This window comes from Primulina eburnea, chromosome 1 (genome assembly GCF_022965805.1).
Source record: "Primulina eburnea isolate SZY01 chromosome 1, ASM2296580v1, whole genome shotgun sequence".
Classification (NCBI taxonomy): domain Eukaryota; kingdom Viridiplantae; phylum Streptophyta; class Magnoliopsida; order Lamiales; family Gesneriaceae; genus Primulina; species Primulina eburnea.
Window position 1 is genome coordinate 4,648,600 of NC_133101.1, and position 25,873 is coordinate 4,674,472.

Sequence of the window (25,873 nt, forward strand, 5' to 3'; positions counted from 1 at the left end):
TTATAACAAATTTCGAGTACAAAAACAATACACCGACTTAAAATTGCGACTTTTACAAATAGAAAAACTATTCGTGAATACCATTATAAATAAGAAAGGATCGATATGGGGATGTATCTATGTAGGAGCTATGGTGGCCTGTAGCTCATCCTATCTCCTAAGCATATCTTAATTTTTGGATTTTGTGATGATATATATATGTCGAGTTTTTCATATGAACGGTAGTGAATATATTACATATATAAATATGTATATATATGTTGGGTCGGATTTGATTTGAATACATGTGTATATAAATGCTTCATTGGTAAGTGACGTACAAGATAATTTTAGAATCATGTTCCATCCCAGAAAGCACAATTTGTATTTTCCGATGTCTAATGAACGTTATATGAAACTCATGTCTCTACTTTCAAGGGCCACGTTGAGCATCAAAACACAACTTTGGAACTCCAAACAATCGTAGAAATCCATGAAATAGCATATATAGATCTCACAAAAAAAAAAAAAAAAAAACAATTTCCAAATATTATAAATCACTCAAAATTCAAAATTCCAATTTAAATTCCATGCACACTAGAAATAGAGCTATGCATTAATCTCGATAAACTTGGAGCCCTCCCTTCAACATAGATTAGCACTTGACTCAGCTCGTACTGATTTCACAACACTTTCTTGACTTAATAGTTTTTATAAAAGCCGCAACAATGAATATCCAAACTATAAATTTTTCAACAAAAAACAAAACCATGAACACAGTTCAAGTAATGAATCAAACAAACCATAAAGTGCATTCAATGTTAATATTCAATGTTTTTGTATAAAGTAATAATTATAAAATTAACCAATAATTTCTACCATGTTTTAATAGGGTTCACAAAGCTCTCAACATAGGTCGTAGCCGTGACATATCTACCCTCTAAATAAAAGTGGTCCCAATTTTTTAAAAATACGAATGACATAAATCTGTTACGTGTCTTGGTCGTAATAACCCCTTCTTCCGTGACTAATAAAGGCTTCCTCATGAACATGGATTCATCCCAGCAATACATTTTGCTCCAAGATTTCTCCACACCATACTCCTTCATCACCCAAACTTCGATCAGAAAACCACATCGGAAACACGCACACAAACGCTCCCCCAAAACTTGCAGAAAGGCCCAACTTTGCAACGGAAGTGCCACCGTCCAGATTAATTCTCCCGTTGCCAAGCTTTGCGCCACCACGGCCCAAACATTCGCACCATTATCGTCGTAAGCAACTATCCAATGAATTGCCCCATTCAGAAACACACCTGATCCACCAAACGACGTCCTACCATGAGTCCAATCCAACGACTTCCATGAATCGTTTCTCAAGCTATAAGTTCTGGAATAGGGTGTGGAATTTAGCTTATCAACAATTTGCACGACTTTATAATCATCTGAAGATGCATCGTAACCGAACCCGCAGGGTTCCCGAGAACTGAATCGCGGAGAAGGTAGTTGCCTATACTTTCTTATCGCCGGATTCCACACGAAGATATGACCTGTATAAACTACACAGACCAACCCGTTACAAGAACCCACCATCTGAATCTTATAATATCGGTTTTCCTTAGTGAAATCACACAGCGCATCTTCTACATGAGGAAGTTCATTAAAGATACCGTTAAGCGGGCAAGTATAAAGTTCAGTAGCAGAGCCGAACACGATTCTTGGGCGGCGAGTAGTCGAAACTTCGAGATAGTTGGTCTCGAATTCGGGGCTGGAGATGAGGGAAAGCCAAGATTTCGAAACGCATCTGAACCTGAGAAGAGACTTCACGGGGAGCCTGTTGGATCCGGTTTTCTACACGCCCAAACGCAGCGGAAGATTTAAAATTTTTTTTATTTTATTTTGAAAAACAAAATAATATTGCTTTAGGCGCTCGTATGATTTATCAAAACATACATAGGATGTTAGAAATCGTTATACCTTGGTGAATAAATCACGTGGCTCCAACTATTCCGGGGTTAGCGGAGATAGCTCTTCGTGAATCCCTACGAACGTTCTTCGATGTACTTCGAATTAGGTCCACGACCGGATTGCTTGTTCCTCTTCTAACTCGCACTAGAAAGTATAGAAGATTTTGCGATGAGATAGAACACGAAGAAGAAATCGACTCAACACCAAAAGCCGAATTTTTCTTGCAATTGAGAAGAGATTTTCGTGAGCCCTTTTGAGAGCAAAAAGGGACGGCCGAATTTTTGGAATAGCCGAAAAGCAATACTTTTCTACTCTAGGTTTTTTCGGATGCAATCTAGTTTTATAAGAATAAAAAATTCTTATTTTTATTTCTAATCTTTAATTTACTTAATTAATCTAATTAATTAAGATAATTAAAGATTCTAAAATCCTGCCAACCTTTTGCCAACTAGATTGTTTCCACCGAAATTTCATGCATTATAATAATAATAAAAAAATCATTATTATATTTTTCTAACCCATCCTTTAACTTAATTAATTATATTAATTAAGTTAACTATGGATTCTAATTGCATGCATATATTGGACCAAATCTCGATGTATATATCTATTATAAATTCAACATTTGAATTTAATATTTAAATTATAAATTCAACTCCTTGAATTTATCACATCCAAAATTTAATATTTAATAAACTCAACTTTTGAGTTTAATAAATTAAATTATCAAATTTCATAAATTCAACCCTTTGAATTTATTCTCTCCATATTTCATAAATTCAACTTCTTGAATTTAGTATCTCATAAATTCAACTCCTTGAATTTATTTTCTCAAAATTTAATTATCATAAATTCAACTCCTTGAATTTACTATATCATAATATAAATTCAACTTCTTGAATTTATTCTCTCAACGGGAACAAACGATCCAGTGCTTGTGTGACCCTCAATGGTTCAGGGATACAGCTAGCCGTGGGTTCACAACTCTTTGTGATTCAGGACATAATCCTTTATTCGGGCTTACCCTAGTTAGCCCCATTCTTTTCACCAACACCTTGATCAAGAATGTCAGAACTCATTTCTGATTACACCCATCGGATCATGGTAAGAGCGTCTAGTAGCATCGCCCCATGATCCCCTAGGTATCACTGATAGTGCCTGCAAGAACCAGTAGATTATGATTAACGTACAGTACGGTCCCTTCATCTCATATATCCCGATCGAATCTGGAACCATTGGTTCATCGAGGGTTGCATATTAATTCGATAACTATGTGATAACTATAATAGTGGCATCGCGTGTACTATTTGGAGAACTCCTTCTCCAACGTACATCTCATACTCTGGCCAGAGATTCCATGCACTATTATTACATTAGATCACATAGGATATCCACACCTGTAGGTGAGCGGTGAATCCCCGACTACAATACACTGGCTCCTATATGTGTCGCAACTGCACCCAACCTCGCCACCTGATGACTCTCCTGGAGCCGGTAAACGAGTCAAAGCACAGCCCTAGCATATAGAGCCTCGGTGTTGTCCCGGGTCATAAGGACTAATGGTGTACAATCATAACCACAGACTTATCCTCTCGATGAATGATAACCACTTGGAAAGTCCGAGGGAGGGTTGTTCGGTATAATCATCATATGACTACCCATCTGTATGTTTGGACATCTCTATGCCCTTACCAAGAAACGCAGTACACAACATCACAGATGCTAGTCTCGAGCTCAAGCGACCTTTATCCCTGTTTTAGGCGGCTGAATCGACTATGAACAAATTTAGAATATGCAGTGTTTACAAATGAGTTTCAACATCGAATTACGATTCATTTGTATTAAAGCATAATCAAGGACTTTATCTATGCTGTTTGCATGGGTATACAGATAAAGTATAACAAGACCATAAAAAGTTAAATTATATTAAAATAAAGATTGTTTATTTCACTTGAGTCAATAAATTCCCTAGCCAACAGTTGGCTTGTAGGGCATCTACTCTAACAATCTCCCACTTGCCCTAGAGCCAATTACCCATAATCCCATTGTTTCGCGATGCTACTCAAACAATGTTCTTGGCTAGGGCTATGTAAGTGGATCAGCAACATTATCTGCAGAGGGAAGTCTTTCGACTGATATGTCTCCTCTTCCCACAATCTCCCGTATGATGTGGAACTTCCTCAGTACATGTTTGGATCGCTGATGAGACCTTGGTTCCTTTGCTTGCGCAACGGCACCAGTGTTGTCACAGTACACGGGGACTGGATCAACTCTATTAGGAATAACGTCCAACTCTTGGACAAAATTCCTCATCCAAAATTCCTCTCTGGCTGCATTATATGCAACAATGTATTCAGCTTCAGTGGTGGAATCCGCAACGGTGTCTTGCTTGGAACTTTTCCAAAAGACAGCCGCACCATATAGCATGAATACCAAGCCAGAGGTCGATTTCGAATCATCTACGTCACATTGGAAGCTAGAATCGATGTAGCCTTCCAATTTCAATTCTCCATCCCCTTAGACCATGAACAAGTTCTTAGTCCTTCTCAAGTACTTAAGAATATCTTTCACGGCCTTCCAATGCATTGGACCAGGGTTTGCCTGATATCTGCTTGTAACACTAAAAGCGTAAGCAACATCAGGACGTGTCGATATCATACCATACATGATACTACCAATGGCTGACGCATATGGAATACGTGTCATCATCTCTATCTCTTCATCAGTTTTAGGACACATAGCTTTAGATAGAGTAATACCATGACACATTGGTAAGTATCCTCTCTTGGACTCTTCCATAGAGAATCGTTTTATAATGGTATCGATATATGTGGCTTGGGTGAGCCCCAACATCCTTTTTGATCTATCTCTATAGATTTGTATTCCTAATACATAGGATGCTTCACCCATGTCCTTCATGGAGAATTTACTGGCTAACCATACTTTAGTTGATTGCAGTAATCCTATATCATTCCCAATGAGCAGGATATCATCAACATAAAGTACCAGGAATGTCACTGCACTCCCACTAACTTTCTTGTACACACATGGTTCCTCAGGATTCTTAGCAAAACCAAACTCTTTGATAGTGCTGTCAAATCTGAGGTTCCAACTCCTTGATGCCTGCTTGAGACCATATATTGATCTCTGAAGTTTGCATACCTTATGCTCACTTCCTACTGATGTGTATCCCTCAGGTTGAGACATATAAATTTCTTCTTTGATGTCTCCATTGAGGAATGCAGTCTTTACATCCATTTGCCATATCTCATAGTCATACCATGCTGCTATGGCTAGTAGTATTCTAATGGACTTAAACATAGCTACTGGTGAAAAAGTTTCCTCATAGTCAATTCCTTGCCTTTGAGTATAACCTTTTGCAACCAGTCTTGCTTTGAAGGTCACTACCTTCCCATCCGCCCCAAGCTTTCTTTTGTAGATCCATTTGCATCCTATGGGAACGATTCCCTCAGGTGGATCCACTAATGTCCAGACTTGGTTTGAATACATAGAGTCCATTTCTGACTGCATGGCTTCAAGCCATTTAGTTGAATCAGTATCAGATATTGCTTCTTTGAAATTCATTGGATCGCATCCAACACAAGGCTCATCATGGCCTTGTTCATGAAGAAGTGTATATCTGGCAGGTGGTCTAATAACTCTATCAGACTTTCTAGGAGCTTGTACTTCAACTACTGGTTCTAGGGGATTAGGTTCAACTTCTAAAGTTGAGGGAGTATCTTGAATTTCTTCAAGTTCTATCATCTTGCCTTTTCTATCTAATAGAAACTCCCTTTCCAAAAAGGTGGCATTTCTTGAAACAAACACTTTTGCTTCATTTGGATGATAGAAATAATATCCTACAGAATTCTTTGGATATCCTACAAAGTAGCACAAATTGGATCTACTATCCAATTTGTCTCCCACTGTCTGCTTCACATAAGCAGGACATCCCCATATTCTCAAGTAAGAATACTTGGTAGGTTTCCCCATCCATATCTCATATGGTGTTTTATCCACTGCTTTAGTATGGACATTATTCAACAACATTGCCGCAGTTTCAAGCGCAAAACCCCAAAACATTGTAGGCAATTCAGTGAATCCCATCATAGATCGAACCATGTCCATCAATGTTCGATTACGACGTTCAGAAACACCATTCAATTGTGGTGTTGCTGGTGGAGTCCACTGTGAGAGAATCCCATTCTCTTTTAGATAACCCAAAAATTCAGCACTCAAGTATTCTCCACCTCGATCAGATCGAAGTGCCTTAATACTTCTTTCTAGCTGATTTTCTACTTCAGATCTGAACTCTTTGAACCTTTCAAATGCTTCAGATTTATGTTTCATCAAATAAACATACCCATACCTCGAATGGTCATCAGTAAAGGTAATGAAGTAGGAATGCCCAAATTTTGTGCTAACACTTAGCGGGCCACAAACGTCTGTATGGATCAAATCCAATAGACCATGTGCACGTTCTACTTTTCCATTGAATGGAGTCTTAGTCGTTTTTCCTTTTTTACAGGACTCACAAGCAGGTAGAGAATTTATGTCTGACAAGTCAAACATGCCTTCTCCCACTAGTTTGTGCATCCTTCTTTGGAAATGTGACATAGTCTAGCGTGCCATATTTGTGTGGGATTTGGATCATCTAACTTTATTTTGTTTGTTGTTGAAATCATGTTTACTTCGACATTCACTTATCATTTCCAGAACATTTCTGGCGCATATAATTTCTTATGTGCGGACTTCTTGCAGTGAAATAAATATGTTCTAACTTATCGGGCTTTGTAGGCCTTTTAAGTGTCTTTCAGAGTTTGCTTCTTATTGGGATTGTTTTTCTTGTGAGGGGCAGAACATTTCTTTCCCTTATCTTGTGGGCCATTTTCGTCTGACGAGAGGCCCATAAAAACAACAATTTTTTCTTATTTTATGGTGATCTCATAAGTCATAAGCATATTGACTAGCTCTTCAAGGCTATCAAATATCTTATTAAACTTGAAGTTCACCATAACCCCGTCAAATGAGGAAGAGAAAAATAACATATTCATGTTACCTAGTAACTCGTTAGGAATCACATATTCCAGGCCCACCACATCCTCAATAAGCCCAGTCATACGTACACTATGCTCATGGGCCAAAGCCCCATCTTGCATATGTGTAGTCATGAGCTCCTTGAAATTGGTGTGCATCACTGTACGAGTTTCATGTACCATGCAACTCTTGCATGTTTATTCGAATGTCAGCAACATTCAACATATCCTCAAACTGTCCCTACAGTTCATTTGACATAGAAGCGAGCACATCACACTTTAGCTTGCACACTATGGTCATACCATCTTGCATTCTTTGTCAGTTCAACAAGACTGACATTATTGTGTATGTCATTTTCTCCGAATTCAGAACAATTTCCCAACCAGTCTTGAAAATTAGATTCGGTTAGCTAGTTAATAACAGAAATGTATTACGTGACGAAATCGAAAATATACTGATACGGAAACAGAATAATGGTTGCTGATTATTTTAAAATAATTTTAAGATATAAAATATGGATTTCATTTTATAAATCTCCCTCCCACTATTTTGACATTTTCACCACCCTCTGATGAAAAAGGGAAATCATATTTCCTTAGTGGGCACGTAGAGTCCAATTAGCCAATTATAATCCCGAATAATATCAGCCAATTATAATTTCTAAAAGGTAGAATTCAATTGCATCCCTATGCAACCTCCGCGTGTTTTGCCTCACGTTTAATAAGGACCCAATAATATGACGCCGTTTATTTTCGCGTGTCAAACCGACCCATCAATATTGAATTGTAGTAGACGGTCGCCATGAGTTCCCCAATAATATGAGCCGAAGTCATGGGAGTTCCACTCAATTCACATCATATGTCCGCTGGAAGTCACAGCTTTCCGGCGTACAGGCCTCCCCAATAATATGAGCCAGACACTGTCCGCGGGTAGCGATCAACATGCAACCACGGTTGATGGAAGGCAAGGAAAAATTAAACTCTTTTAATTTTTACTTTTCCGGTTTGATATAAATTTTGAATCATATTCAAAATGAGGGATTTTAATTTTTAAAATTGTCCCATCATTTTAATTTAAAAATCGCGTGCCACGAGTTTGTATGTTTGCCGGATTCATGCAACTATATTATATAATAATATACATACATGCATACTACTATATATCACATATATCATAATATGACATTCAACAATAAATAAGGATGATCGATCGCCAACACTATTAGATCCATGTGAGCCAGACATGGATCCAGGTCCAAAACCTAGGTGAATGCAGGGATGCAAATGCAACAATTACAAGAGCTTCCAATATTTTACATGTCTTCATCTTGATCATCGGGCCCACCATCTTCCAGTCTTGATCTCCCACTATTTCTAATAATTACATTTAAATAGCCATGGCACATAAGGGATACATCTCATGGGGTGGGAACGAGCCATAAACCAGGCCCACTTTAATAATATCAAATATTAATAAAAAACCGAATAAAACAGTAAAATATCCTAACATACACCTAACACATTGGTCAAGGCTCTCGATCATCCTTCATGCATTTAATATCAAATATTAACATCAATTTAATTAAACAATTTAATTAATTTATAAATCATATATCTAATAATTTTATCACTAACCACCACAATTATTAAAAGATTTAATAAATTAAATAAACTCCTTTATTTAATTTCCAATTAAATCAATAATAATTGATTTCTTGTAAAAACTCATTTTTACCATAAATAATTAAAATCATATTCTAATTATTTATTTCACAAGAAAATTATTAATTTTTCAAAAATTACTTTCCAAAATAAAAATTGAAACAATTTTCAAAAATATCAATTTTACCCAAAAATTTGAAAAATCAGAAAATTGCACCCTAGGCCCAAACAATTTAGGCCCATCATCCAGAACGCTTCCCGAGACGATCCCGGGCAGCCGCCCGTGCAGCCCGCCCGCTGCCCGAACGTTTCGGGCAGTGGCGGCAGCCCCTGTGCGCGCTGGGCGCACAGGTGCGCGCGGCGCGTGCGGACGTTCCGCACGCCGCGCTAGCGCTGCCGCCGCGCGCTGTGCGGACGTTCCGCACAGCGCGCTAGCGCAGCCGCCGAGCGCTGTGCGGACGCTCCGCACAGCGCGCGCGGCCGCTGCGCGCCCCCGTGCGCGACCCTGCGCGCACGGGCTGCCCGGAACAGTTCCGGGCAGAAACGAATTTTTTTTTTTTTTGTTTTCTGGAAAAATAAAATTTTTATGGTGCATCAATATTTCTGAAAATTTTCTTGTGTGGTTAGAAACAAATTATTCAATATAATTTAAATCATACGATTTAGAAAACCTGGCTCTGATACCACTGTTGGATCCGATTTTCTACACGCCCAAACGCAGCGGAAGATTTAAAATTTTTTTTATTTTATTTTGAAAAACAAAATAATATTGCTTTAGGCGCTCGTATGATTTATCAAAACATACATAGGATGTTAGAAATCGTTATACCTTGGTGAATAAATCACGTGGCTCCAACTATTCCGGGGTTAGCGGAGATAGCTCTTCGTGAATCCCTACGAACGTTCTTCGATGTACTTCGAATTAGGTCCACGACCGGATTGCTTGTTCCTCTTCTAACTCGCACTAGAAAGTATAGAAGATTTTGCGATGAGATAGAACACGAAGAAGAAATCGACTCAACACCAAAAGCCGAATTTTTCTTGCAATTGAGAAGAGATTTTCGTGAGCCCTTTTGAGAGCAAAAAGGGACGGCCGAATTTTTGGAATAGCCGAAAAGCAATACTTTTCTACTCTAGGTTTTTTCGGATGCAATCTAGTTTTATAAGAATAAAAAATTCTTATTTTTATTTCTAATCTTTAATTTACTTAATTAATCTAATTAATTAAGATAATTAAAGATTCTAAAATCCTGCCAACCTTTTGCCAACTAGATTGTTTCCACCGAAATTTCATGCATTATAATAATAATAAAAAAATCATTATTATATTTTTCTAACCCATCCTTTAACTTAATTAATTATATTAATTAAGTTAACTATGGATTCTAATTGCATGCATATATTGGACCAAATCTCGATGTATATATCTATTATAAATTCAACATTTGAATTTAATATTTAAATTATAAATTCAACTCCTTGAATTTATCACATCCAAAATTTAATATTTAATAAACTCAACTTTTGAGTTTAATAAATTAAATTATCAAATTTCATAAATTCAACCCTTTGAATTTATTCTCTCCATATTTCATAAATTCAACTTCTTGAATTTAGTATCTCATAAATTCAACTCCTTGAATTTATTTTCTCAAAATTTAATTATCATAAATTCAACTCCTTGAATTTACTATATCATAATATAAATTCAACTTCTTGAATTTATTCTCTCAACGGGAACAAACGATCCAGTGCTTGTGTGACCCTCAATGGTTCAGGGATACAGCTAGCCGTGGGTTCACAACTCTTTGTGATTCAGGACATAATCCTTTATTCGGGCTTACCCTAGTTAGCCCCATTCTTTTCACCAACACCTTGATCAAGAATGTCAGAACTCATTTCTGATTACACCCATCGGATCATGGTAAGAGCGTCTAGTAGCATCGCCCCATGATCCCCTAGGTATCACTGATAGTGCCTGCAAGAACCAGTAGATTATGATTAACGTACAGTACGGTCCCTTCATCTCATATATCCCGATCGAATCTGCAACCATTGGTTCATCGAGGGTTGCATATTAATTCGATAACTATGTGATAACTATAATAGTGGCATCGCGTGTACTATTTGGAGAACTCCTTCTCCAACGTACATCTCATACTCTGGCCAGAGATTCCATGCACTATTATTACATTAGATCACATAGGATATCCACACCTGTAGGTGAGCGGTGAATCCCCGACTACAATACACTGGCTCCTATATGTGTCGCAACTGCACCCAACCTCGCCACCTGATGACTCTCCTGGAGCCGGTAAACGAGTCAAAGCACAGCCCTAGCATATAGAGCCTCGGTGTTGTCCCGGGTCATAAGGACTAATGGTGTACAATCATAACCACAGACTTATCCTCTCGATGAATGATAACCACTTGGAAAGTCCGAGGGAGGGTTGTTCGGTATAATCATCATATGACTACCCATCTGTATGTTTGGACATCTCTATGCCCTTACCAAGAAACGCAGTACACAACATCACAGATGCTAGTCTCGAGCTCAAGCGACCTTTATCCCTGTTTTAGGCGGCTGAATCGACTATGAACAAATTTAGAATATGCAGTGTTTACAAATGAGTTTCAACATCGAATTACGATTCATTTGTATTAAAGCATAATCAAGGACTTTATCTATGCTGTTTGCATGGGTATACAGATAAAGTATAACAAGACCATAAAAAGTTAAATTATATTAAAATAAAGATTGTTTATTTCACTTGAGTCAATAAATTCCCTAGCCAACAGTTGGCTTGTAGGGCATCTACTCTAACAGAGCCTCCATAAGATTTCGGTGATCAGGTCCTGTGGAAGATTTTCGAAAGGATTTGATTCTTGGGTTACCATTGTTTTTCAAGAAAAGAGAACACCGAATTGTGAATTGCGTGAGAATTCACAAAGTGAATATATTGTTTAAATAAGATTGATGAATTGTAGTTGAATTAAACTAAAACTCTTCCTATGTCATCGTATGTAGTAGAAATTTAAGATGTATACATGGAAAAAATCTATTGAATATATCTCCCAAGATTTCTTTGGTTGTATTTCCCGATATTTAAGAGAAGAAATTAATCATGCCATCAAATCTCATTAGACTAAATTTTCATATATACCAAAAAACCGATCTAAATATTACACTATTATTCTTATGACAATACCTTCAAACATTTAAGAAAATATACAAGGATAATATTGATAAGTACAATATTAAGATAAGATATTTCTAAAAAAAACTACTTCTTTGAAAGCGGCTTCAAACAACTTATTTTTTTGACAGTTTATAAGCTCTTTGAAAAAAAAAAATTGTCAAACAAATTTAAAGAGACAGCTTATCAAATATTTTTAAGAGTTTATACCAAACATATTTAACATCTTTTAAATAGTGGAACATAAACACTATCAAGAATTTAGTCTTATCTTTAATTTGAGAAGTAACAAAAATCGACATTATTGTGCGAGAATTTGCAAATTTTGATCAAGGGATTTCAAATATCCTGAAAGTTTCGAATTACTTATGCTTAATCAGGGCAGAACCAGGTGAAGAGTGAAGACGTTGAACGTTCGATACATTGCGATAGATCAGATTTCTTGTAGTGACGATTACGAATTTATATTTTGGCATAAAATAATCATGTTTTTCTATTTTTTACTGCATTGTCGTATTTGAAGTAGTCGATAGATTCCACTAGATTGAAGTCCCCTTTAGAATACACGTACATGTTAGCTGAATTTCTGCCTGCCAATTAATAAATAACTAATATGATGGAAAAAAATAAAAAAAAATCGGTCCTACTTAGTTGCGGAGGAGGAAGTTGGAAGTTTCATGTCTATTTAATTTTTTAATTAATGATAACTTTGAATTATACACATAAAGTCTATACCTTCGCATTAAATTTAAATTTAAGCAATACTAGACGAAATTTGTTCGTCAAAATAGCTAAATATTAACTTACTTAGTATTAATAACATATTAAAATAAAATAATTTTATAGAAAAAAAATATTATCACTTCTTTATCGAAAATTGATCCAAAATCTCAGTAATAAACATTAGTTTCAGCGACAGCTAAATGACCAGTAGTCCATCTCTTGGCGTAAATAACTTGATCCCACCACCCCACGAGTCAATTTATATGCCATATGGCACACTATAATCAAGCCTGTAGCTAAATGAACGTACACGAGGTGACATTTATTACAAATAGAATTGACTATGATAGTGAAATTTGAACTAACATATTTGAAAATTGAACTCACTGGATTGACTTGATATACACTACCAGCTAGCTTTGAAAGGCAAACAATTCATCAGATTTCAAAAAAGACATCTGATCAGCAAACAGAAAAAGTGTTGGTTGGTTATTGCTGAACTTGTACATTTCAATTATCAAGCACCAGCAGAAAACAAAATGCTAACATCACTCATTCTTCACTTGGAGGGCTGCCCACTTTCTTGCTAAGTTGATGAAATTTGTTCGCCATATTAGGTGTTCCATGCAAATATATGTATTCTAGAGCACACCTTCGGCCATCACTTTCATACAGCTCCCTACTTACCATTTTTTCCTGCAGATCTTTCAACTTGGTTTCAAGCCTCCTAAGAAATCCATAACCTTTTAGCCAAGATGAAGAATCAGTAAGAATCAAACTTCGATCCTGCAAAAGAGTACGTGCGCCTGTTAAATCCCTTGTTTCTGCCATTTGTAGAGCCTCTGTGACGCTTTCGGCTGCCAGGAGACGGTTCTTTTCCTTATCAACATCCTCATGTACTGTCATCTCACGTGGGGATAGAGATTTCGGTCTCCTTATGGTGACTGGCCGAACATCACTTTGTACCATCTGTTTTGACACAAATTCTGTGTAAGAATACGTAATATGCAAAAGGTGCATAGTGTTGGAATCATTTTTGTTGTCTTCAATACTCCCAAATACAGGGATGCTTAAGTTGATGAGAATATCTGTGTCATCATCAGCACAAATATTCCCAACATTTATTGAACCTCTTGATCCTTGATTACAGATTTCACTTGCATATATTTTTGAAGATATGGATCTAATTCGGACACCATGTGATGCAGAAGTCACCCTTAAATGAAGCTCCTGGCCTATCACAGTTGATAAACTCTCGATACAGCTATCAAAAGCTTCTTCCACACATTCATCAGATTCGATATAGGAAAAACTACCTCCTGATACAACAGATATGGCATGCATTGAGAAAGGGTCATGATCTGTACCGAAGCAGAGTGAATAAACTGGATATGTTTGTAGCTGGTCATGATCTTCGATTCCTCGGATTTTAGGATTGAGAGAACCAGGCAATAGATGCAAATATTGTGGATGATGCCCTGTATGTGGAAAATGTGTGTCACGGTAACAAGTGTCCCTACCATCTGAAAATAACACGATGCCAGAAACTGGATCCTGGTGCCTCCTTTCATCAAGAACCTGAACTCCCTTCTTTAAAGCCTCCACAATATTGGTGGAGCCCCTTGCAGAAAGTGAATTCACACACCATTTAGCATTTTCGCGCCCCTCCTCAGTCATTCTGCGCAAGGGTAAAATTCTCCGAGCATGAGTTGAAAATGAGACTATCGAAAGTCGGTGAGAAGGACCCAAATTATCGATAAAAAACACAACAGCACTTTTCAGGAGTGCCAATTTCGACCCATGCATGCTGCCACTGATATCTAGCACAGTAACAAGATCGATAGGACCACCATGGAACTGAGGGAACTCTGTTAACGGTGGCGGTCCAGTTATAGTAATAAGAACATCAAATTCAGAAACAGATTCCGAAGAAGCTACAGCGACCCGCTCTGGAATGGCATTGATGCTGACAATCTGCAGGTCAGCAGATGGAGCAGAAGACATAAGATCCGCAGTGACCATAGGGAGCAGGAGCGGTTCATCATCAGAAAATCGAATTGGTTCTGGCTCATCCATGACATGAGAGTGAACTGGGACCTGGGATTCAGGAACTTGATTGAACGGATTTGGGCTGGAATTGCTATCGGTAACGGTGTTAGAGTTTGGAACATCATTCCATTCAGCTAGACAAACAGGACAAAGGTAATTGTCACATGCAACACCACTGTTGCCTACGCAGCTAGAATGGAAGGAGTGAGCACACTCAGAGTAACGACAGCCTGACCTTGCCCCCTTTCCATAGGCCCCAAGCAAATGGCACATTTTTTCTGTAATGAAATTAAAATTGCAAGTATGTGAAAATATGAAACTTTAACTTCTGCTTAACAGTTGATTTCAGAAGGTGAACTACAAATTACAAGAATTTTTGCAGATCACTAGGCTAGTCAAAACCGAATGTTAACCACCCCTCATAATGCACCAGACAATCTCAAACAAAAATATGTTGCAGAAAACATATAGCAGATTTCACTGTGTACAGCAAAGAACACTACTAAATAAACGATGAAAGAGACCTACTCCCAAATTGTGTTTAACCAGGAAAAAATTTCATAAAAAGTGATCAAGCCAACCAAGTCAATCGCCATAATGCATTTGTGAGATTATCCAACCATGATGAAAATTTTTAAAATCTTTAAAAAAAAATATTAGCATGGCTTCAAGATTTAACGAACACCAAGAAACAAGAAATCACTAAATCAATAGTGCCAACCTTTACAATCCACCCAGTTGAGCACAACAAATAACCCAAGTGAATCATAATGACTAGAATTTTTTCATAGCCCATCAAACGCAAAACCAGAAGAAAAAGAAAGAAACAAAGAAACTCAATGATCAATAATTCAAAAAAGTGTACATTATCACCCATGGAATTCTTGCCGGTGGCTTATCTCTGTTGTGCGCGCGCAATTCTATCCTTGAGCTTATTTCGTGGTTTTGCCGCTGCAGTGGAGTACTTGGCGTTGCGATGATTGCATGGGTTTCTGCTTAACGTCGAGAAAACAGATGGCGAAGAGTGTCTATTTGTATTTGGCTTTCTTTAGCGGTAAAAATGAGGATAATCTTGTGTCAGTTACAACTTACATCCCTATGAATAAAATAAAAGTATTTAAAAAATAAAAAAACTTTCTGCAAAATTAGTTATATTTAGATCCACGTGTTTTTTTATTTAAAAAAAAGATCCTTACAATTTGAGTATTTTATTATCAAAACAGCATTAAATTAAATATTTACAGTATTTAAGTCTTCTATCTGATCTTTTTACAAATATTTTTTAATGCTACATAATATTTATCTTTTATATTTGAGTTTTGCTTTACAAGTTTTACTTTGACCAAATTTTTTTATGGCCCACACTCCTCTCATGTCATCGTATGTAGTAGCTAGTATAAATAAATCTTAGATGAATATATGAAAAATTATTCATCATTGTTGCTTTTGGAAATTTATTATCTGCATATAAATTAAATTTAAAAAAATTAAATTCGATGTTTAATCTTTCCAAATAAATTTCTAATTTTTTTATACTCTAAGCCCTCAATTTTGAAAATATATTATAAATATATTATTTAATAGCATGAAATATTGTGGTTGAGTTAACCTAAACTCTTATGTCTTCCTATCTGATAGAAATCTCAAATATATGGAAGAAATCTGTTTTTTTATATATCACAAGATTTTCTTATTATAGGTTTAAAATATGTTTAAAAAAATTAGATTAATAATTTGGAAGCAATTTAACATTAAAAAAAAATTCAAAAAATGAAGCAAACTTTGCAAGTTTTATGTATTCCATCATAACCATTCAATGATTCTGACACCAAAATGTGTTTTAGCAATCACCTAATTAGTTTTCCTAGGAAAAAAATTGAATATTTCGATGATAGATGGATCAAAATATTCGAAATTTAGAAATTATTGTACTAAGGCCTAAAATTTAAAAATTAATGAACTAAACCAAAAAAACTCTAAATTTTTACCAACAAAGAATGTGGTAACTAACATAACTAAAATCATAAATGTTAAAATGGATCAATTATGTTGGGTTGTGAACCCAACACTCAAAAAATTTGGGTTGGGCACAAGTGGGGCAAAATAGGTTAGCTTTTTAAGGTCATGTGTTAGGTCGAGTTGGGTCGAGTTAACCTTCTATCTATAAAAATAAAAAATAAAAAAATCTAAATTTAATGGTTTGGATACAACTATTCTAGTCCAATTTTAACCAACTTCTTCGCACAAAAAAATATTTTTTTCCTTTTTAGATATCGATCCGGTTACCAAAAAATATACTTGTGTGAAAACTCGTTTTTACTTAATTTTCATACCAAAAAACTCATCTAAAAAATAAGTTTAAAAAATTAGAATATTATGGAGTTTGTACTTGGATATTTTGTAGCCTAAATGTTAAAAATTAGCTTTTAAAATTTTCAATAAAAACTAAATATGATTAAGAAGGTGGAATTCTATTAAAGTTTGATTGAATTTAATTATTTTTTTATAATGATTTTATTAAATGTTAGATTATGAATGTTATATTTCGATTAAATTATTAGATTATTCATGCACAATCTTACAAATTTTCTGTAACAATCAACTCGAAAGAGTTTGTAATCAAATTAAACTATAATTAATCAAAAGTTAAAATAATGACCCTTCTATCATATTTAAAGACTAGCCCCTCTTGCTACTATAAATATCAGAAATTTACTACGATTTTACTTATTCACACTCTCATGCTCACTTAACACTACTATATCACATTCTTTGGTTTTTATATTCATAATAATAGCGCTGATTTAAACATCGGATAGGTCACGGCAAAAACATCCCTGACGCCCTCTAACCTTATTTTTGTCTGTGCAGACCATATATCACCGACCCACCCCACAAAGCTGGGAAGATTCGAATATCCGCTCACCAAATCGAACTCGATGTAAAAATTTTGGTATCATCATGATCATTTAGACATCAAGATTGTGTATTACGAGGAAGACGACTTGATTATCATACAATAACAAGTTGTTTTTTCGATGTCGCCTTGTAGTATTTTTTGTGTCATGTTTTAAATTCGGTTAATCTGCGTATGACACATTTCTATTTGTGTGTATATTGTGGAATAAAATTTTGAATGTCATTATATAAAAGATTGGGAAAATATCAATTCTCTTCATATCTTGTCATCAACTGATCATAATTAAATTAAATTATGGTCATCTGACTAATCAAAATTAGGGCATCTTACTCATGTTATTTTCATGAGAAGTGAGTTGAATTCAATGGCAGTAAGTAGGTGGATTAATTCAACCAGTAATGTAGCCATAGCATGAGAGTTGTAGCCAAACGTCAAAATCATTTTTTCTAAAAAAAATTTAAAACATTTTAAAAAACTAAATTTATTTAAATATTTCTTAAACTACAATTTCTATCATATATAATTTTAGATTAGACCCCGATAAATTAAAAAAAACATAAAATTAAATGAATGGAAATTCGTGTCCATCTTAGAAATGTCAAAATCAGACACAACTCACCAACTCGACATAGTTCAACCCAAAAAAAAAATCATGTTTGAATTTTGGGTTTTCGGGTTCGGGTCAGATCAGGTTGAACCTGATAGCTGACCCGAAAAAAATGATCGGGTTGGGTTCGGGTCAATCTGGAAATTTGATATATTTTTTAAAAAATATATAATTAATAAATATTGCCTACATTTTTATGTATTGTATATCTGGAAAAATATTTGTTGTATATTTATATCATAATTTTCATAATTTAATATTTATTTTGAATATTTTTTTATTTTTTAAATCATTGTTTATTTGATTTAGTAAATATACTTTATTTTTCTACAGTTAGACTTTCAAATTTAAAGCATATATATATATATATATATATATATATATATATATATATATATATATATATATATATATATATCTGTGTGTGTGTGTGTGTGAGATCTTGTTATTACGTGTTTAAATTAAAATATTATTAATTTTTTTGAATTATATTTAAAAAAATTTAAAATCGGGTTATACAGGTTTGAGTTCGGGTTAAGAGTTTTCGGGTTAGCTCGGGTTCGGGTTGAGCAATTTTTTAATAGTACTATTGCTCAATCCGACCCAATCCACTCGAATTAACACGCTTAGTCCATCTGCACGGGAACAACAGAACAAGGTACCCCACACGTAATTCAGAATTTTTTTTTTTTTTTAAATGATTAGCTGTTATATTATACGCAAATGCGATGTTAATATAAGTTGGGCTGGTGGACACAAAATGCACGTAAGCGTGTGGAGGCTGGCCTAAAAAAATTATGTATATGGTTCATATTTATTTAATTTTATCCCACAAAAGTCGTGTATAGTTGTAAGTAATGCCCCCCCCCCCCCCATGTCTGAATATTTATTATGGGATTCATAGTTTTTTTTTAAAGAAAAAGATAGTATAATTTGAGAGTATACAATATAAAAATGTTAGAAAATCACTCATTTGAAATAAACACAGAGCATTAGGTATTATCACAAGTATTTATGTACACCCAAAAAAAAAGAATTTCAAAACTCGCTATTGTAAGGTGGTCTATATAGATTAGTTTATGAGAAAATTAAATTATTTGTCTTGTAACTTCCATGTTTTATATTTTTTGTCATGTTATTATTTGATTATATTTTAGTTTACTTAGAGTTTTTTTTTTTTGGTTGTAATTTTATTCCTTTTTCATAAGATTTATGACGTAGTCGATGCAATCTCAATAATGTACAACACCATGTAAACAAATTTTGGTTCCATGTCATCATTTTCTTATTTCCAAGTCATAATTTTTGGCGTCGTATCAGCACTTCGATGAAAAATGACTTAACTTTTTTTAAAAAAAATACAAATTGGTAGAATTATTCAGCAGCATGATTAAAATGAAAAACATGTAAGTTATAGGAAATTTACCTTTTATGGATTTTTTTATTATCAAATCTTATGTTTACAACAATATTCATTTTTTTTTGTACATTTAATCTAATTGTGTTGTCAAATTTCAGTCTTAATATATTTTTTGTCATTAGTGTTAATGTAGTAGTAGTCCCTATGTCGATGTCATGTTAGGGTTGCATCATGCATGGCGACCTGAGGGGAGGCCCAAAAGGCATCCGCCTCAGGCCAAGACGTTTAATAAGTCTCCAAAAAATAATAAAGTATATATTAATTTAGATTAGAAAAATTAATTAATTAGTTTTAGCTAATTTAATTATCTAAGAAATTCGATTGTCCAAAAAATTTATGGACTCTCTTCGAATAAACGATTGTCTAAAAGTAAAAATACGTTGAAAAAAATGATACAGAGTTATAATGTATTGATGAAAATGCGAAATAGCAGAGAACCAACAAATTTTCAATTTGTTATCTTAATTTTTCATTGAATTTCATTTTTATCTATAAATCTTGATCTGAAACATTCGAAGAAGTCATTATAAATATGATTGATTGTAATGATATGAATTTCATTACATATTTTTATTTTGATAATGTATACTTATGCTTATTTTGGTAAGTTGAAGGAGTTTCCTCTTCTATATGGTTAACTCGACCCTACCTCTGCTGGCAGTGTCCGCAAGGGTTGATCCAACGGCTCGAATTTTTCCGAGTGTCGCCAAACGCTTGTAATTTTTTTTGGTTACTTCATTTGATTAATTTTACTCCATGGAGCAGATCGAAATTAGTTATTCAATAATTTATACATCTATTTAATGTAGGTGGTGAATCATTGGCAGACTTGTTATAATGTATTTTCAATAATCAATTACTTGGTTTCACTCGCTTATCCAAGTTTCATACGAAGATCTCGAAGAGAAATAATTGCATATATAACAAAAAATTTCAAACTCTTTTTAAAATTATATTTCTCTATTTCACATCAAACTTTCGATGTCGATACAAGGATTTTGTCGTTTTAATTTCTTAAGCAGAGTAACAATTTTGTACGTATATCCAAATATAAATGGCCAAAAAAAAAAGGTATCACATAGTTGTAATTTTAATTTCTTAAAACTTTGGAAGCCAAACGTGACTCATTTTTTGACCATTGGATCTACTCTTAGGATATAGATCATATGTTGGAATAAATTGTAATAGAACTTCGAACAAAACAAAACATATGGATGCAAACAAACCAATAATTTCTACCATGTTTTATTAGGGTTCACTAAGCTCTCACCATAGGTAGTAGCCGTAACATATTTGCACTCTAAACCTCGAAGAACGTCTTCATTTTCAAGAAATATGTATGAAATCGATCTTTTAAAAGTCTTGGTAGTGACAACCCCTTTCTCTGTGACAAATAAAGGCCTCCTCCATTTTTCAAAAAAAAATGAAGGCCTCCTCCTCAATCGCGGTTCGTACAAGCAAAACACTTTGCTCCAAGATTTCTCCACACCATACTCCTTCATCACCCAAACTTCGATTCGAAAATAACATTCGAAACACGCACACAAATGCTCCCCCAAAACTTGTAGAAAGGCCCATCTTTTCGACGGAAGTGCCACACTCCAAAATAATTCTCCTGTTGCCAAGCTTTGCGCCTCCACGGCCATAGCTTTGGAACCATTATCATTGTAGCCAACTATCCAATGAATAGCCCCATTCAGAAACACACATGATCCACCAATAGGCGTCCTACCATGAGACCAATCTAACGACTTCCACGAATCGTTTCTTAAGCTATAAGTTCTGGAATAGGGTTTGGAATCTGGCTCTTCAACTTTGTGCACGACTTTATAATCATCTGAAGACGCATCGTAAAAGAACCCGTAGGGTTCCCGAGAGCTTAACCACAAAGGAAAAGGTAGTTTCCTATACTTTCTTATCGCCGGATTCCACAAGAAGATATGACCTGTGTTTTGATTAACTAAACAGACCAACCCATTACAAGAACCCACTATATGAATGTTATGATATTGGCGAACCTCAGTGAAATCGCACGGCACATCATCTACAGGTGGATTTTCGATACCGTTAAACGGGCAAGTATAAAGTTTAGTAGCAGAGCCGAAGACGAGTCTTGGGCGGCGAGTAGTCGAAACTTCGAGATAGTTGGTCTCGAATTCGGGGCTGGAGATGAGAGAAAGCCAAGATTTCGCAACGCATCTTAACCTGAGAAGAGATTTCACGGAGAGTCTCGATAAGATGTCGATGATAAGGTCCTGTGGAAGATTTTCGAAAGGATTTGAGCCATTGTTTTTCAAGAAAAGAGAAAAAAAACACAGAATTGTGAATTGCGTGAATATTGTTTAAATAAGATTGAAGTATTGCAATTGAATTAAACTAAAACTCCTCCCATGTCATCGTATGTGGTAGCTAGTAGAAATCTTAGATGTATATATGGAAAATTATTGATCATTGTTGATTTTGGGAAATTTATAATTATCTGCATAAAAATTAAATTTAAAATTATAGAAATTTTAAATTCGATTTTAATCTTTCCAAATAAATTTCTAATTTTTTTTACAAGCTGATAGAGAAATTTGTAATTTTAATTTATTTTCTTAAACATTCTATAGCTCTAGTTTCTCACGTATTACAATCAAATGTCAAATTCATCCTGTAAAATGTAAAGTTTTCTATTTTCATCCTTTAACTTGTTAAAATGAGTGTTATGGAAAAAAAAATTTTGTTAGGTTTTTGTCTTATATCATCAAAGTGATGGTGTAACTCTGTAACATAAAAAAATATTGACATGACACCAAAAAATACTGATGCAACGATGAAAAACTAATAACTTGTCAAATGACACACTAGGATGAAATAAAACTAAAACTAAAACTAACAAAAGACATTTATAATCAAACTCAAGTACTCCATCTTGAAAAGTTAAAATCACAAACAAAAAGAAAAAATAACTTTTTGGTTTTTTAGTAGCTTGTTCCTTCTTTTTTTTTTTTTTTTTGATCCACTAACATTTAAATTTTTGGTTTTACAACAATAACTTCTGAATTTTGATTATTTTGATCAATCAAACGCCAGAATGTCCATTTTTTGTCGGATAACACCAATTAGACGGTGGTTAAAGCTATTGTTGTCGAAAATTTGCGAATTTCTTGAGTTTGGAGATAAATCAATCTAACCCAAAATTGTTAGTTTTTTGTTTAATTACATTCTTAATCTTATTATTTATTCATAATCATTCTATATCATATCCAATTATTTTTTGTTACTGCATATGATTGATTGTTATATACACTTGCTTCATTTGATTTTACTCCATGGAGCAGATCGAAATTAGTTATTCAATCATTTATACTTCTATTTGATATAGGTGGTGAATCATTAGCAGACTTATTATATATAATGTATTTTCAATGATCAATTACTTGGATTTGCTTATGAGAAATTTGAGTTCGAGTGTGGAAGGATCCAATTAGTTTTTGGTGTCTGTGATACCTTTTTGGCCATTTAAATTTGGATGCTAGACGTGACTAATTTTTTTGGTTGATTCCATCCTACATGTAGGGGTATTACCTCATGATAGAGCCACACATACATGGGGTCCACTAATTTTTTTAAAATCACATATGTGTGTTAATCTTGTCCATCTAAATCATGTGGGGCAGTTCCCCCATATATAGCTTCGAACGAACCAATTTTTTTACCATTGGATCTACTTTCAGGATATAGATATGCTGGAATGGTTAATGAGATCCTACCCATGTGGGCATTGTCCCATGAGAGGATGGATGGCCAAGATCTTGCCAAACATACAATTTCAAAAAAATAATTGTGGGTCCTACATATGCATGGACAAATCTTGACCATCCATCCTATCATGGGGCAATGCCCACATAGGTAGGATGAAATAAACCGCTGGAATAGAACTTCGCCTCAGTTAACAAAAGATGCAAACAAACCATAAAGTGCGTAAGATGTAATATTCAATGTTTTTGTACGAAGTAATAGTTATGTAATGAACCTATAACATAGGTAGTAGCCGTAATATATCTACGCTCTAAATATCGAAGAACGTCTCCATTTTCAAGAAATATGTATGCCATCGATCTTTTAAAATTATTGGTCGTGACAATCCCTCTCTCTCCCATCGATCTTTTAAAAGTTTTGGTCGTGACAACCCCTTTCTCCGTGACTAATAAAGGCTTCCTCGATCCGAATTCGTCATCCAAGCAAAACACTTTGCTCCAAGATTTCTGCACACCATACTCCTCCATCACCCAAACTTCGATTTGCATATCACCTTGGAAACACGCACACAAACGCTCCCCCAAAACTTGTAGAGAGGCCCTACTTTGCAATGGAAGTGCCACACTCCAAAGTAATTCTCCTGTTGCCAAGCTTTGCGCCACCACGGCCCTAACTTTGGCACCGTTGTCATTGTAGCCAACTAGCCAATGAATAGCCCCATTCAGAAACACACCTGATCTAGCAAACGGCGTCCTACCATGAGACCAATCCGACGACTTCCACGAATCGTTTCTTAAGCTGTAAGTTCTGGAATAGGGTCTGGAATTTGGCTCTTTAATTATGTGCACGACTTTGTAATCATCTGAAGACGCATCGTAACAGAACCTGTAGGATTCCCGAGAGCTGAATCGCAAAGGAAAAGGTAGTTTCTTATACTTTCTTATCGCCGGATTCCACACGAAGATATGACCTGTGTGTAGATTAACTAAACAGACCAACCCGTTGCAAGAACCCACTATATGAATGTTATGATATCGGAGAACCTCGGTGAAATCGCACAGCGCATCATCTACAGGAGGATCTTCATAAAAGATACCGTCAAGCGGGCAAGTATAAAGTTTAGTAGCAGAGCCGAAGACGAGTCTTCGGCAGTCGATACTTCGAGATAGTTGGTCTGGAATTCGGGGCTGGAAATGAGGGAAAGCCAATATTTCGAAACGCATCTTAACCGGAGAAGAGATTTCACGGAGAGTTTCGATAAGATGTCGGTGATAAGGTCCTGTGGAAGATTTTCGAAAGGATTTAATTCTTGGGTCACCATTGTTTTTCAAGAAAAGAGAACAAGGAATTGTGAATTGCGTGAATATTGTTTAAATAAGATTGAAGTATAAAACTCCTCACATACGATAGTAGAAATCTTGTATGTATATATGGAAAATTATTGATCATTGTTGATTTAGAAAATTTATTATCTGCATAAAAATTAAATTTAAAAATTTAGAAAAAAATTTAAATTCGATGTTTAATGATCTTTACAAATAAATTTATAATTTTTTTAACAAGACCACACGCACATTCATATATAACGTTATACGTTCAATTTCCATTAAAAGCTGATAGAGAAATTTTGTAATTTTAATTTATTTTCTTAAACATATTTGGGAACAACAATTGTTCTTATTTACAGTCACTCGATTTATTATAAACTTGAAATCCTTATACTATTATTCAACTTTACCGTAATGTTCTATCGTTATACTCACAATTATTTTAAAAGTTAAAAATATAGATAAAATATAATATACTAGAATATGATAGTTTTAGATAAGATATTTAATTTACTAAAACAGGTTTTTATGATTTTTTTCATTAAATAAAAATTGAATGTTTCTGGAATTTGAGAAAAAAAAAACCAAAACATTAAATTTTGTTATTTTAAGCCATACTCTAAGCCCTCAACGTAACTTTGAAAATATATTCCTTCAAAAAAAAAAATTTGAAAATATATTATAAATATATTATTTTATAAGATGAAATATTGTAGTTAAGTTAACCTAAAATTCTTATGTCATCCTATCCGATAGAAATCTCAAATATATGGAAGAAATCTGTTTTTTATATATCCCAAGATTCTCTTATTATATGTTAAAAAAATTAGATTAGATATACATATAAGAAAATGATACCCTACACACCTTTGGTGTGTACTTCCCTGGGTGACACTGAGTTGGCGTTCACGTGGCTCCTTTTTTTTTTTTTTACAATTGTCAATACACAAAATCAGGAAAACTATATCTTTTTCTCAAAAAATAAGCGATCAGGAAAACTATCCCTTCTTCTAAAAAAAAAAAAAGCGATCGACACTTACCCACCAACAATGTGAAAAACTATATGTACGAATGCCATCTACATCTATTATCAGCTAGTTATCAATCATTTTTATTTTATTAGCATTGCTTTTCTTCTACAAGTCATTGATATGAAACAGAAAGCTTAAAGATTCTTCATATATACAGTATTTGGATTTTGTTCAACATTTACAAAAGGTAATGAAGAGCTTGTTTAGTCG

General features: G+C 34.6%; 3 protein-coding genes across 3 annotated transcripts; all 3 read right to left on the reverse strand.

Annotated features, from left to right (window-relative positions):
• Nucleotides 1-848: 848 nt before the first annotated feature.
• LOC140810548 (F-box/kelch-repeat protein At3g23880-like) lies at nucleotides 849-11,733 on the reverse strand. Its single transcript, XM_073168383.1, has 2 exons — nucleotides 11,475-11,733; nucleotides 849-1,812 (listed from the first exon to the last, which is right to left on the reverse strand). Exons 1-2 carry the CDS (start codon nucleotides 11,540-11,542, stop codon nucleotides 855-857), a joined length of 1,026 nt encoding a protein of 341 aa, XP_073024484.1. The 5' UTR covers nucleotides 11,543-11,733; the 3' UTR covers nucleotides 849-854.
• Nucleotides 11,734-12,996: 1,263 nt separating this feature from the next.
• LOC140810553 (E3 ubiquitin-protein ligase WAV3-like) lies at nucleotides 12,997-15,314 on the reverse strand. The gene is made up of 2 exons (XM_073168394.1): nucleotides 13,308-15,314; nucleotides 12,997-13,268 (listed from the first exon to the last, which is right to left on the reverse strand). The coding sequence occupies exons 1-2, from the start codon at nucleotides 14,884-14,886 to the stop codon at nucleotides 13,117-13,119; spliced, it is 1,731 nt and encodes a 576-aa protein (XP_073024495.1). The 5' UTR covers nucleotides 14,887-15,314; the 3' UTR covers nucleotides 12,997-13,116.
• A 5,481-nt stretch (nucleotides 15,315-20,795) lies between these two features.
• Nucleotides 20,796-24,527, reverse strand: LOC140817854 (uncharacterized). The gene is made up of 2 exons (XM_073177854.1): nucleotides 23,736-24,527; nucleotides 20,796-21,896 (listed from the first exon to the last, which is right to left on the reverse strand). The coding sequence occupies exons 1-2, from the start codon at nucleotides 24,525-24,527 to the stop codon at nucleotides 20,796-20,798; spliced, it is 1,893 nt and encodes a 630-aa protein (XP_073033955.1).
• Nucleotides 24,528-25,873: the final 1,346 nt, after the last annotated feature.

What these genes read in the sequence shown, in the direction of transcription:
- LOC140810548 (XM_073168383.1), bottom strand. Translation starts at nt 11,542, where the DNA reads ATGGTAACCCAAGAATCAAATCCTTTCGAAAATCTTCCACAGGACCTG. An exon ending in ATCACCGAAATCTTATGGAG is followed by an intron (nt 1,813 to 11,474) that starts GCTCTGTTAGAG and finishes CGGATCCAACAG; the next exon opens with GCTCCCCGTGAAGTCTCTTC.
- LOC140817854 (XM_073177854.1), bottom strand. Translation starts at nt 24,527, where the DNA reads ATGCGTTTCGAAATATTGGCTTTCCCTCATTTCCAGCCCCGAATTCCA. An exon ending in TATTAGTCACGGAGAAAGGG is followed by an intron (nt 21,897 to 23,735) that starts GTTGTCACGACC and finishes ATTTAAACAATA; the next exon opens with TTCACGCAATTCACAATTCT.
- LOC140810553 (XM_073168394.1), bottom strand. Translation starts at nt 14,886, where the DNA reads ATGTGCCATTTGCTTGGGGCCTATGGAAAGGGGGCAAGGTCAGGCTGT. An exon ending in TTCTTCATCTTGGCTAAAAG is followed by an intron (nt 13,269 to 13,307) that starts GTTATGGATTTC and finishes CCAAGTTGAAAG; the next exon opens with ATCTGCAGGAAAAAATGGTA.